The 12,303-nt window shown below is 42.3% G+C and overlaps 1 protein-coding gene across 1 annotated transcript; it reads left to right on the top strand.

Annotated features, from left to right (window-relative positions):
• The first annotated feature begins 1,074 nt into the window (after nt 1-1,074).
• LOC115162138 (26S proteasome regulatory subunit 4) lies at nt 1,075-6,158 on the top strand. Its single transcript, XM_029713153.1, has 11 exons — nt 1,075-1,184; nt 1,479-1,532; nt 1,711-1,807; nt 1,982-2,106; nt 2,524-2,709; nt 3,082-3,210; nt 3,576-3,672; nt 3,909-4,098; nt 4,921-5,072; nt 5,234-5,388; nt 5,844-6,158. Exons 1-11 carry the CDS (start codon nt 1,182-1,184, stop codon nt 5,976-5,978), a joined length of 1,323 nt encoding a protein of 440 aa, XP_029569013.1. The 5' UTR covers nt 1,075-1,181; the 3' UTR covers nt 5,979-6,158.
• The last annotated feature ends 6,145 nt before the right edge of the window (nt 6,159-12,303 follow it).

Below are 12,303 nucleotides of genomic sequence, written 5' to 3'. Positions count from 1 at the left end.
GAGATACCCTTCATATTTTAATTAACTTGCACTTGCAGACTACAGGATTGACACTGATTGGGCTATAACACACATATTTAAAGCTGATAACCGCATAAGGTGAAACAGTACCACTGGCCCAGGCGCATCTATTGTTTTTGAAACGGGGCAGGAGCATCATAGTATATACTCTACTGTTCCAATGAAACGTGTCTAGAACATCAATATCTTATATTCTGAGAACCATGTTCTGTGTATGTTTGTTGTGCCTTTGATGGAATATTATCCTAACCCTCAGAAAACTGGACAAATGAATGTTCTTGCAATGCCCCATGAAACGTGTCTAGAACATTAATAAATGATATTCTGAGAACATGGCAACCATGTTCTGTGTATGTTTGGTGTGACGTTGATGAAATATTCGCCTAACCATCAGAAAACTTAACACATGAATGTTCTTGCAACATTCCCTTGAAATTTTATAGAACATTAATATCTTAGGCTATATTCTGAGAACATGGCAACCATGTTCTATGTATGTTTGGTGTGATGTTGATAGAATATTCTCCTAACCCATTTCAATGAAACGTGTCAATTCTGAGAACATGGTGAGTTCTGTTTGACATTAAAGGAATGTTATCTAATGCCAAAATATTCTGAATAGGTTCTTAGGAGGTTTTTGCTAACATACATGCATAGAATGTTTCCGTAACTAACAGAAAACTGGACACAAACATCAGGGGAACATTACAGGTAACATTACACAAACTGGCTGGCTAGCTAATATACTGTGAAGATAATCTTCAAATGCATCTTATCACAGCACAATGGCTGACCAAGGCTGACTAACTCCCTGACCAAAATGGCTGACGTTTTATTCTGCCAGACCTTGCATGTCCTTTCTAAAATTCCTAATCCTGTGATAGGCTTCATGAGCCGATTGAATGTAGCGTCTAAACAGTTTTACAGACCTAGTTGGATGTGTTGGAATTGGTGTAAAATGTAAATGAATCTCCATGAAGAGCAACTTATTGATAGCTTCATATATCCTGGTTATAGTGTCTTCACCAATGATTTGGTCCTCACAGAACAGCCACAACAGGGTTTTCATCTGCGTTTTTGTTCATTTTGAAACGCTTCACTTGCCGTACTGTGACGAATTACGGGAGCGACGCTGAAAGACTGTCTGATAGCAAGCAGCTATGGTAAGTGAGGCAGCAGTTTATCCAAATCAATATTTGAATACTTTTACAGGATTTAATGACTATTTAACCTTAATTGATGATCATATTACGGACTGTCGTATTTTGTACAACGTGTTTACTGCATTTCAACTACAATCTGCCATTTGTAGCCAGTGGAAAGCTGTTAGCTAGCGTGTTAGCACTGCTAACTAGCTTGATGTCTAGTAAATTGTTATTGTTTTGGACTCCAAGTTACTGTTACCAAATGCCTTTGAGTGTATCATCACTGTCTGTCCGACGTGATTTATTTGACAGGGTCAAAGTCAGAGTGGAGGACATGGACCCGGAGGAGGAAAGAAAGACGACAAGGTAAACAATCTATACTAGCTAACTAGCTACTCTGTCTCAAGTCTAGTAGCTAATGTTGCTAGTTAATAATACTAACCTTGTGAAAACTTGAATATTCATCTTACCAGTTTGGTACACACCGACCCTTCCTGTTGGATAGGGGATCACACTGTTCTGTAACTTTTGCTGCACTTTCCAGGATAAGAAAAAGAAATATGAACCACCAATCCCCACCAGGGTTGGGAAGAGGAAGAAGAAGAGCAAGGGACCTGATGCTGCCAGCAAGCTACCTCTTGGTAAGTTTAGTTAGGCTACTATTAACCTTAGACTTTTCACTATGTCATGGCAGAGTTCCTTTCTATCTACTGATGTTGAATTGTAAACCATGACAGAAAGTTGTTTTTCCTGGACAGTTACCCATTGCATAGAACTGACTGCTCTAACTCTCTCTCTCTCTCTTTCTCTCTCAGTAACTCCGCACACACACTGCAGGCTGAAACTGCTGAAGCAGGAGAGGATCAAAGACTACTTGCTGATGGAGGAGGAGTTTATCAGGAACCAGGAACAGATGAAACCCCTGGAGGAGAAACAGGAGGTATTCATCACGTGACAGAAAATAAAATCAATTCAAATGCCTAGATATTTATTGTTTCCCGAAGGACACTTCATGTGCAGGCAGCGTAAGTCCTGTGTGGCACAGTCGGTAGAGCATGGCGCTTGCAACGCCAGGGTTGTGGGTTCGATTCCCAGTACGGAAAAAGTATGAAAAATATACCCGCTCTCTACTGTAAGTCGCTCTGGGTAAGAGCGTCTGCTATATGACTCAAATGTAAATGTAAGGAAACATAAAAATAAACACAGGACCATAGGCTATATGAACAGTTTGTATCCTATCAGTAAAATATAATATATCAGTCGATCTCTTTGCATCACTATAAAACCTTCACACTGCATCTTTTCATCTAAATATGAATTAATTCACCCATCCACTCTGCCTTCTGTTGTCCTGCAGGAGGAGAGGTCTAAGGTAGATGATCTGAGAGGGACTCCCATGTCAGTGGGGAACCTGGAGGAGATCATTGATGACAACCACGCCATCGTTTCCACGTCTGTGGGCTCTGAGCACTATGTCAGCATCCTCTCCTTCGTAGACAAAGATCTGCTGGAGCCGGGCTGCTCCGTCCTTCTCAACCACAAAGTACTGACTGAGTCTGCCCTTAAGTGAATTGAATCCTAAATTCATTGACCGATCGTGTTTCAGTCGAGTCAATTTGCTGTGTTTAGTTGTTGCCTTACTGTCATTAGCATTAATTGAAGAGCTCATCTTTACTGTGCAATGTCATTGAGTGACGTGTGCATGCGTGGTTTGGTTCTAAAATCTCCAAAAGTCCCCACAAGGAAAATTCTCCCTCGTGGGAACATTTCCTACATCCCCATGAGGACAAAGGCTATTTTAGGCATAGGGGTTACGGTTACAATTATGGTTAGGTTAGGGAAAATAGGATTTTTAATGGGAATACATTTTAGGTCCACACAAGGATGGAAGAACGTAACATGCGTGTGTTCACAGGTCCATGCCGTCATTGGGGTCCTGATGGATGACACCGATCCTCTGGTGACCGTGATGAAGGTGGAGAAGGCTCCACAGGAAACATACGCTGACATTGGTGGACTGGACCAGCAGATCCAGGAAATTAAGGTGACATTTTCAGACATAGAGATCGTAGAGAAGATGAATACACGGCAAACTTTATTGTTAATGCTCTACTTAAGCACATCGTTTTATTGCGTGAGACTCCCAAGATCTTTCCAAACTAACTGTTCTGTATGCACGATGTTAATGTAAATATTTACAGCTGTGTCAGTGGAGGCTGGTGTCACTGAGTGAGAGAGATTTTGCTAGCTGCTCCTGTAGACTTCCAGTCATAGCACTAATGCTAGTTAATTGACAAAATCTCGAACTATCCCTTTAAATCGGAAGACTGGAATGGAACGTTATCAAACGCATGGTAACCATTTCTACTGATTGACAACTGTACTTGTGGTTCCCTATGTCCCTCTCAGGAGTCTGTGGAGCTCCCTCTGACCCATCCAGAGTACTATGAAGAGATGGGCATCAAGCCTCCTAAAGGAGTCATTCTGTATGGAGCACCAGGGACAGGTAAGACAACTGAATCAATGATGGACAAAAATAAAGACAGAACAGAATTTGGATGTCTTTATTTTCTCTGGTAATACTCAAAGGGGTGGTTTCCCATGCACAGATTAAGCTTAATCCTGGACTGAAAAGCATTTTCAATGGAGATTTTCCATTGAGCTTGCTTTGTAGTCCAAAACGAATTAGAGAAACCGCCTCTAAAGGTGCCATAGATTGACACTGTTCCTATGGTGTGTTAGGGAAGACCCTACTGGCCAAAGCAGTGGCTAACCAGACGTCGGCGACCTTCCTGCGTGTGGTGGGCTCTGAGCTGATTCAGAAGTACCTAGGGGACGGGCCCAAGCTGGTCCGAGAGCTGTTCAGGGTGGCTGAGGAACACGCACCCTCCATCGTCTTCATCGACGAGATCGACGCTATCGGGACTAAGAGGCAAGGCTAGCTGTTCTTTAGTCATGCCGTGGTCATTGAGGTTGTGTGCAGAGTGTGTGTAATTTGTTGATGAGGAGTAAATTAGTTATAGTGAAAAAAATACAGTAGGCTCATTTCATGCAAAAAACATCTATAGACTACTTTGCTACATTATTGCACATAGGGAGAAAGTGCAAACAAGTACACACTAACCCACTTTCCAACCGCCATGCCATCCCCCCCAATACAACAGTTGTCAGTAAGTGTTTTACATTATCTTGAGGTTATGGCTGCGTTTACAGGCAGCCCAATTCTGATATTTTTTTTCACTAAAAGATCTAATGTGATTGGTCAAAAGACCAGTTTAGTGGAAAATATCAGAATTTTGTCTTCCTGTCTAAATGCAACCTATGTCAAAATAAGAAAACAATGCTATTGCACAAACTCAGTGGCCTTATTAGAGTGTCCGCCTTGATATTGGCAGGTTGGGGGTTCAATCCCCGGTCGAGTCATACCAAAGACTCCAATGCCTCTCTGTATGGCACTCAGCATTGTTGGATTGGGGGGTAAGCGTCCTGTCCAGGGGGTGTACTGGTAGGCTGAAATCACGTCGCCTATCTCTACAGAAACAGGAGACAGGTTCCTGCCCTAACGGCACTTCTGGCTTGGACAAGGCTTACTAGCTTCACTATTGCTTAGTGATTAAATTAGCAGTACAGTGAACACTGTGATTACAGTACGTTTTGTATACTTCGATGAACTTCCATGTATAGGAGGTCATCTCTACAATAGTATGGTGTGTCTCAGTGGTTGAGGCTGTGCTGAGTGCCGTGTCCTCTGCAGGTATGACTCTAACTCAGGAGGGGAGCGAGAGATCCAAAGGACTTTGCTGGAGCTTCTCAACCAGCTGGATGGCTTTGACTCCAGAGGAGATGTTAAGGTCATTATGGCCACCAACAGGATAGAGACCCTGGACCCTGCACTCATCAGACCAGGTACACAATAACATGATCATATGGCTATGAATATTCAACAGGAAATACAATACTGGCTTTGCCCACCTAAATGAAGTAATGATTGGAGAGATCTTATGTGATTGCCCCATGTTGCATCTCCTCTGATTTGATATATCTTTGTGTGTGTCCCAACTCCTCAGGCCGTATTGACCGAAAGATAGAGTTCCCCCTGCCGGATGAGAAGACCAAGCGAAGGATCTTCCAGATCCACACCAGCAGGATGACTGTGGCAGACGATGTGATCCTGGACGACCTGATCCTAGCCAAGGATGACCTCTCCGGAGCTGACATCAAGGTGCAATACTGACATTACAGCAACCAGCTGGGGCATAGTAATTAGACTAACTGTAAAAATGCAGCCTACTGTATATACCTCTTTCTGGAAATTGTAAGAATATTTTAAGATAATACACAACGCAGAGGACTAGGGGTCAATAGGGAATTAATGATCAATGGAAATAGTTGTTTTTCAGTTCCAACATCTGATTAGAATCTGTGTAGGGGCCTCCTGAGTGGCGCAGTGGTCTAAGGCACTGCATTGGGGATTATAAATTACATCCTGTCTCTTTGTTCTGTGGAGAATCACTGAGGACAGCAAAGAATGAACATCTACCATCTACTTCTCAGCATAACTATGATTTGAATAAACCTATTTTTATTTTACTTTCACTGTCATCCTGTGGCACCTCAATGCATTTTCACTGTTAGTGTTTGTAACTTTCTCTCTCGCTCTCACTCTCTCTCTCTCAGGCCATTTGTACAGAGGCAGGGCTGATGGCTCTGAGAGAGCGCAGGATGAAGGTGACTAATGAGGACTTTAAGAAGTCAAAGGAGAACGTGCTGTACAAGAAACAGGAAGGGACACCAGAGGGCTTGTACCTCTAAACATGGACAGAACTCACCTCGGCAACATTCTAGTCTTTCACTTACTGCTTCGAAACTGTTATTAACGCCTAGTAAAACTTTCCATATGTGTTCATTGTATCGTTGGGTCTAGATGTAGCCAGCTGTTTGGTAGTCAATTCTGCAGCTATTAAATAAAAGTTGGATTTCTGAACAAATTAATGAATTGTATTCTGGTCTGTTACCATAACCGTTTAAGTATTACCTCTTGAAGTACAATAATAACAAATAAACCATTTGTGAAACTGTTTGTTCTGTATTTGATTTTTATTGTAAGTAAAGTATATATTGATCTTTTTTTAGTTAACCATGGTAAATTCTTGTTTTACTATTTGATTAAAGGAACAAGTTAGAATTCATGTTAAAAAAAAACAATTAGAATATTTCCATAATGTGCAGCTGACAGCTGTTGTTTCAATCAGGGAGGAAGGAGATAAGTGGATAACAACTTTGCATGTAAATAAACTGAGTGATAACTAATAAACACTTAAAGACAATTAACGAAACTACTACAACCAACAAAACTATTAAAGTACAATGCCACATAAAGTGTGTCATGGTAGCTTCTTGCTGCTCCAGGTGGTTGTCCTGCCCTTGAACCTGCATTTAAAAAATGAGAGTACCATAGAGGACATTACTTTATACACTGCTCAAAAAAATAAAGGGAACACTTAAACAACACAATGTAACTCCAAGTCAATCACACTTCTGTGAAATCAAACTGTCCACTTAGGAAGCAACAATGATTGACAATAAATTGCACATGCTGTTGTGCAAATGGAATAGACAACAGGTGGAAATGATAGGCAATTAGCAAGACACCCCCAATAAAGGAGTGGTTCGGCAGGTGGTGACCACAGACCACTTCTCAGTTCCTATGCTTCCTGGCTGATGTTTTGGTCACTTTTGAATGCTGGTGGTGCTTTCACTCTAGTGGTAGCATGAGACCGAGTCTACAACCCACACAAGTGGCTCAGGTAGTGCAGCTCATCCAGGATGGCACATCAATGCGAGCTGTGGCAAGAAGGTTTGCTGTGTCTGTCAGCGTAGTGTCCAGAGCATGGAGGCGCTACCAGGAGACAGGCCAGTACATCAGGAGACGTGGAGGAGGTCGTAGGAGGGCAACAACCCAGCAGCAGGACCGCTACCTCCGCCTTTGTGCAAGGAGGAGCAGGAGGAGCACTGCCAGAGCCCTGCAAAATGACCTCCAGCAGGCCACAAATGTGCATGTGTCTGCTCAAACGGTCAGAAACAGACTCCATGAGGGTGGTATGAGGGCCCGACGTCCACAGGTGGTGGTTGTGCTTACAGCCCAACACCGTGCAGGACGTTTGGCATTTGCCAGAGAACACCAAGATTGGCAAATTCGCCACTGGCGCCCTGTGCTCTTCACAGATGAAGCAGGTTCACACTGAGCACATGTGACAGACGTGACAGAGTCTGGAGACGCCGTGGAGAACGTTCTGCTGCCTGCAACATCCTCCAGCATGACCGGTTTGGTGGTGGGTCAGTCATGGTGTGGGGTGGCATTTCTTTGAGGGGCCGCACAGCCCTCCATGTGCTCGCCAGAGGTAGCCTGACTGCCATTAGGTACCGAGATGAGATCCTCAGACCCCTTGTGAGACCATATGCTGGTGCGGTTGGCCCTGGGTTCCTCCTAATGCAAACAATGCTGACCTCATGTGGCTGGAGTGTGTCAGCAGTTCCTGCAAGAGGAAGGCATTGATGCTATGGACTGGCCCGCCCGTTCCCCAGACCTGAATCCAATTGAGCACATCTGGGACATCATGTCTCGCTCCATCCACCAACGCCACGTTGCACCACAGACTGTCCAGGAGTTGGCGGATGCTTTAGTCCAGGTCTGGGAGGAGATCCCTCAGGAGACCATCCTCCACCTCATCAGGAGCATGCCCAGGCGTTGTAGGGAGGTCATACAGGAACGTGGAGGCCACACACACTACTGAGCCTCATTTTGACTTGTTTTAAGGACATTACATCAAAGTTGGATCAGCCTGTAGTGTGGTTTTCCACTTTAATTTTGAGTGTGACTCCAAATCCAGACCTCCATGGGTTGATAAATTGGATTTCCATTGATTATTTTTGTGTGATTTTGTTGTCAGCACATTCAACTATGTAAAGAAAAAAATATTTAATAAGATTATTTCATTCATTCAGATCTAGGATGTGTTATTTTAGTGTTCCCTTTATTTTTTTAAGCAGTATAAGAGGTCAGATTTACTGTATCAGTCAGTTTCTTCCCACCAACTGCCTCAATGACTTCAAACTGGAATCTCCTTTTCTCCAGCTGAGCTTTCTTTCATACCACCACCTAGCAATAGTGATGGACCAAGAGATAGGGAAAAGTTATGATGAGAGGGTAGCAGTGATATTGTACTGAATCTAGTGTACAAGGAGTTTTGCTTTAATGCATTTAGACACACAGAAACACCAATAATAATGGCCAGAGAGGATGAGGGCAACAAAGCCTGGATTGATGGTCTTCATGTCCATGTGTGGGTGCTCATAGTGAAAGAATAGGACCTTAATGGAGTCCCTCACCACCTCTAGTCTCCGACCATCCATCTCGAGCCCAAATGTTTTGCTTTTCAACTAGACGGGATGGTAACATGGTTACATTTCACAGCATAGTTAAAGGAAAATATCACCAGCCCTAACCAGACCTATGTACAAAAAAACATTACTTTGAATTATTTCTTAAAAATATGAAGCCCTTGAATAGAACGCTACAAAGAGATATTCAATTACTTTACAATCAAACAGAGAACCTTTTTGAAGGGTCTGAAAGCAGATAAAGCTCTTACAATAAAATGTCTCACATCTCTCTCAATTTAGTAGGCCACAGTTGCTATGTTCAACAGCTCTTTGTCTGTCCCGTTGTCAGTCAGGCGGATGGACACGTCCTGGTACAGCTCCTGCACTTGAGGGGGCCGACCGGCACACATTCATAAAGACATCTCTCACACATACACATGCAATCCCAAACAATAATGTATTAGAAAACGTCCCTGCTTACTCACACACACACTACCGGTCAAAAGATTTAGAACACCTACTCATTCAAGGGTTTTTCTTTATTTGTACTATTTTCTACATTGTAGAATAATAGTGAAGACATCAAAAATATGAAATAACAGATATGGAATCATGTGCAGTTGAAGTCGTAAGTTTACATACACTTAGGTTGGAGTCATTAAAACTCATTTTTCAACCACTCCACAAATTTCTTGTTAAACTATATTTTTGGCACGTTGGTTAGGACATCTACTTTGTGCATGACACAAGTAATTTTTACAACAATTGTTTACAGATAGATTATTTCACTTATAATTCACTGTATCACAATTCCAGTGGGTCAGAAGTTTACATACACTAAGTTGACTGTGCCTTTAAACAGCTTGGAAAATTCCAGAAAATGATGTCATGGCTTTAGAAGCTTCTGATAGGCTAATTGACATCATTTGAGTCAATTGGAGGTGTACCTGTGGATGTATTTCAAGGCCTAGCTTCAAACTACGTGCCTCTTTGCTTGACATCATGGGAAAATGAAAAGAAATCAGCCAAGACCTCAGAAAAAAACATTGTAGACCTCCACAAGTCTGGTTCATCCTTGGGAGCAATTTCCAAATGCCTGAAAGTACCAAGTTCATCTGTACAAACAATAGTACGCAAGTATAAACAACATGGGACCACGCAGCCGTCATACCGCTCAGGAAGGAGAAGCGTTCTGTCTCCTAGAGATGAACGTACTTTGGTGCGAAAACTGCAACAGCAAAGGACCTTGTGAAGATGCTGGAGGAAACAGGTACAAATGTATCTATACCCACAGTAAGACGTGTCCTATATCGACATAACCTGAAAAGCCGCTCAGCAAGGAAGAAGCCACTGCTCCAAAACCGCCATAAAAAAGCCAGACTACGGTTTGCAACTGCACATGGGGACAAAGAACGTACTTTTTGGAGAAACGTCCCCTTGTCTGATGAAACAAAAATGGAACTGTTTGGCCATAATGACCATTGTTATGTTTGGAGGAAAAAGGGGGAGGCTTGCACGCCGAAGAACACCATCCCAACCATGAAGCACGGGGGTGGCAGCATCATGTTGTGGATGTGCTTTGCTGCAGGAGGGACTGGTGCACTTCACAAAATAGATGGCATCCTGAGAGAGGGAAAATTATGTGGATTTATTGAAGAAACATCTCAAGACATCAGTCAGGAAGTTAAAGCTTGGTCGCAAATGGGTCTTCCAAATGGACAATAACTCCAAGCATACTTCCAAAGTTGTGGCAAAATGGCTTAAGGACAACAATGTCAAGGTATTGGAGTGGCCATCACAAAGCCCTGACCTCAGTCCTATAGAAAATTTGTGGGCAGAACTGAAAAAGTGTTTGTGTGCAAGGAGGCCTACAAACCTGACTCAGTTACACTAGCTCTGTCAAGAGGAATGGGCCAAAATTCATCCAACTTGTTGTGGGAAGCTTGTGGAAGGCTACCCGAAATGTTTGACCCAAGTTAAACAATTTAAGGGCAATGCTACAAAATACTAATTGAGTATATGTAAACTTCTGACCCACTGGGAATGTGATGAAAGAAATAAAAGCTGAAATAAATCATTCTCTCAACTATTATTCTAAAATTTCACATTCTTAAAATAAAGTGGTGATCCTTCTTGACCTGAGACAGGGAAATTTTACTAGGATTAAATGTCAGGAATTGTGAAACACTGAGTTTAAATGTATTTGGCTAAGGTGTATTTAAACTTCTGACTTCAACTGTAGTAACAAAAAAAGTGTTAAACAAATCTAAATATTTTATTTTTGAGATTCTTCAAAGTACCCACCCTTTGCCTTGATGACAGCTTTCCAAACTCTTGGCATTCTCTCAACCAGCTTCATGACGTAGTCACCTGGAATGTAGTTCAATTAGGTGTGCCTTCTTAAAAGTTAATTTGTGGAGTTTCTTTCCTTCTTAATGCGTTTGAGCCAATCAGTTGCTTTGTGACAAGGTAGGGGTGGTATACAGAAGACAGCTCTATTTGGTAAAAATCCATATTATGGCAAGAACAGTTCAAATTAGCAAAGAGAAATGACAGTCCATCATTACTTTAAGACATGAAGGTCAGTCAATGAAGAACATTTCAAGAACTTTTAAAGTTTCAAGTGCAGTTGCAAAACCATCAAGCGCTATGATGAAACTGGCTCTCATGAGGACCGCCACAGGAAAGGAAGACCCAGAGTTACCTCTGCTGCAGAGGATAAGTTCATTAGAGTTACCGGCCTCAGAAATTGCAGCCCAAATAAATGCTTCACAGAGTTCAAGTAACAGACACATCTCAACATCAACTGTTCAGAGGAGACTGCATGAATCAGGCCTTCATGGTTGAATTGCTGCAAAGAAACCACTACTAAAGAACACCAATAAGAAGAAGAGACTTGCTTGGGCCTAGAAACATGAGCAATGGACATTAGACCGGTGTAAATCTGTCCTTTGGTCTAATGAGTTCAAACTTGAGATTTTTTGTTCCAACCGCGACGCAGAGTTGGTGAACGGATGATCTCCGCATGTGTGGTTCCCACCGTGAAGCATTGATGAGGGGGTGCGATGGTGCTTTGCTGGTGACACTGTCTGTGATTTATTTTGAATTAAATGCACAGTTAACCAGCATGGCTACCATAGCATTCTGCAGCAATACGCCATCCCATCTGTTTGGCGATTAGTGGGACTATCATTTGATTTTCAACAGGACAATGACCCAACACACATCCAGGCTGTGTAAGGGCTATTTGATCAAGAAGGAGAGTGATGCATCAAATGACCTGGCCTCCACAATCACCCGACCTCAACCCAATTGAGATGGTTTGGGATGTGTTTGACCGCAGAGTGAAGGAAAAGCAGCCAACAAGAGCTTACCATATTTGGGAACTCTTTCAAGACTGTTGGAAAAGCATTCCAGGTGAAGCTGGTTGAGAGAATGCCAAGTGGGTCATCAAGGCAAAGGGTGGCTACTTTGAAGAATCTCAAATATAAAATATGTTTTATACTTTTTTGGTTACTACATGATTCCATGTGTTATTTCATAGTTATGTCTTCACTATTATTCTACAATGTAGAAAATACTAAAAATTAAAGAAAAACCCTTGAATGAGTAGGTTTTCTAAAACCTTTGACTGGTACTGTAAGTATACAGACATATTGCTATGAGATTCGAAAATGAGCTCAGGTGCATCCTGTTTCCATTGATTATCCTTGAGCCGTTTCTACAGCTTGATTGGAGTCCACCTGTGGTAAAT

This window comes from Salmo trutta, chromosome 25 (genome assembly GCF_901001165.1).
Source record: "Salmo trutta chromosome 25, fSalTru1.1, whole genome shotgun sequence".
NCBI classification, from domain to species: Eukaryota; Metazoa; Chordata; class Actinopteri; order Salmoniformes; family Salmonidae; genus Salmo; species Salmo trutta.
The sequence above is the reverse complement of the archived record's forward strand: the minus strand, read 5'-3'. Positions and strand labels throughout refer to the sequence as shown.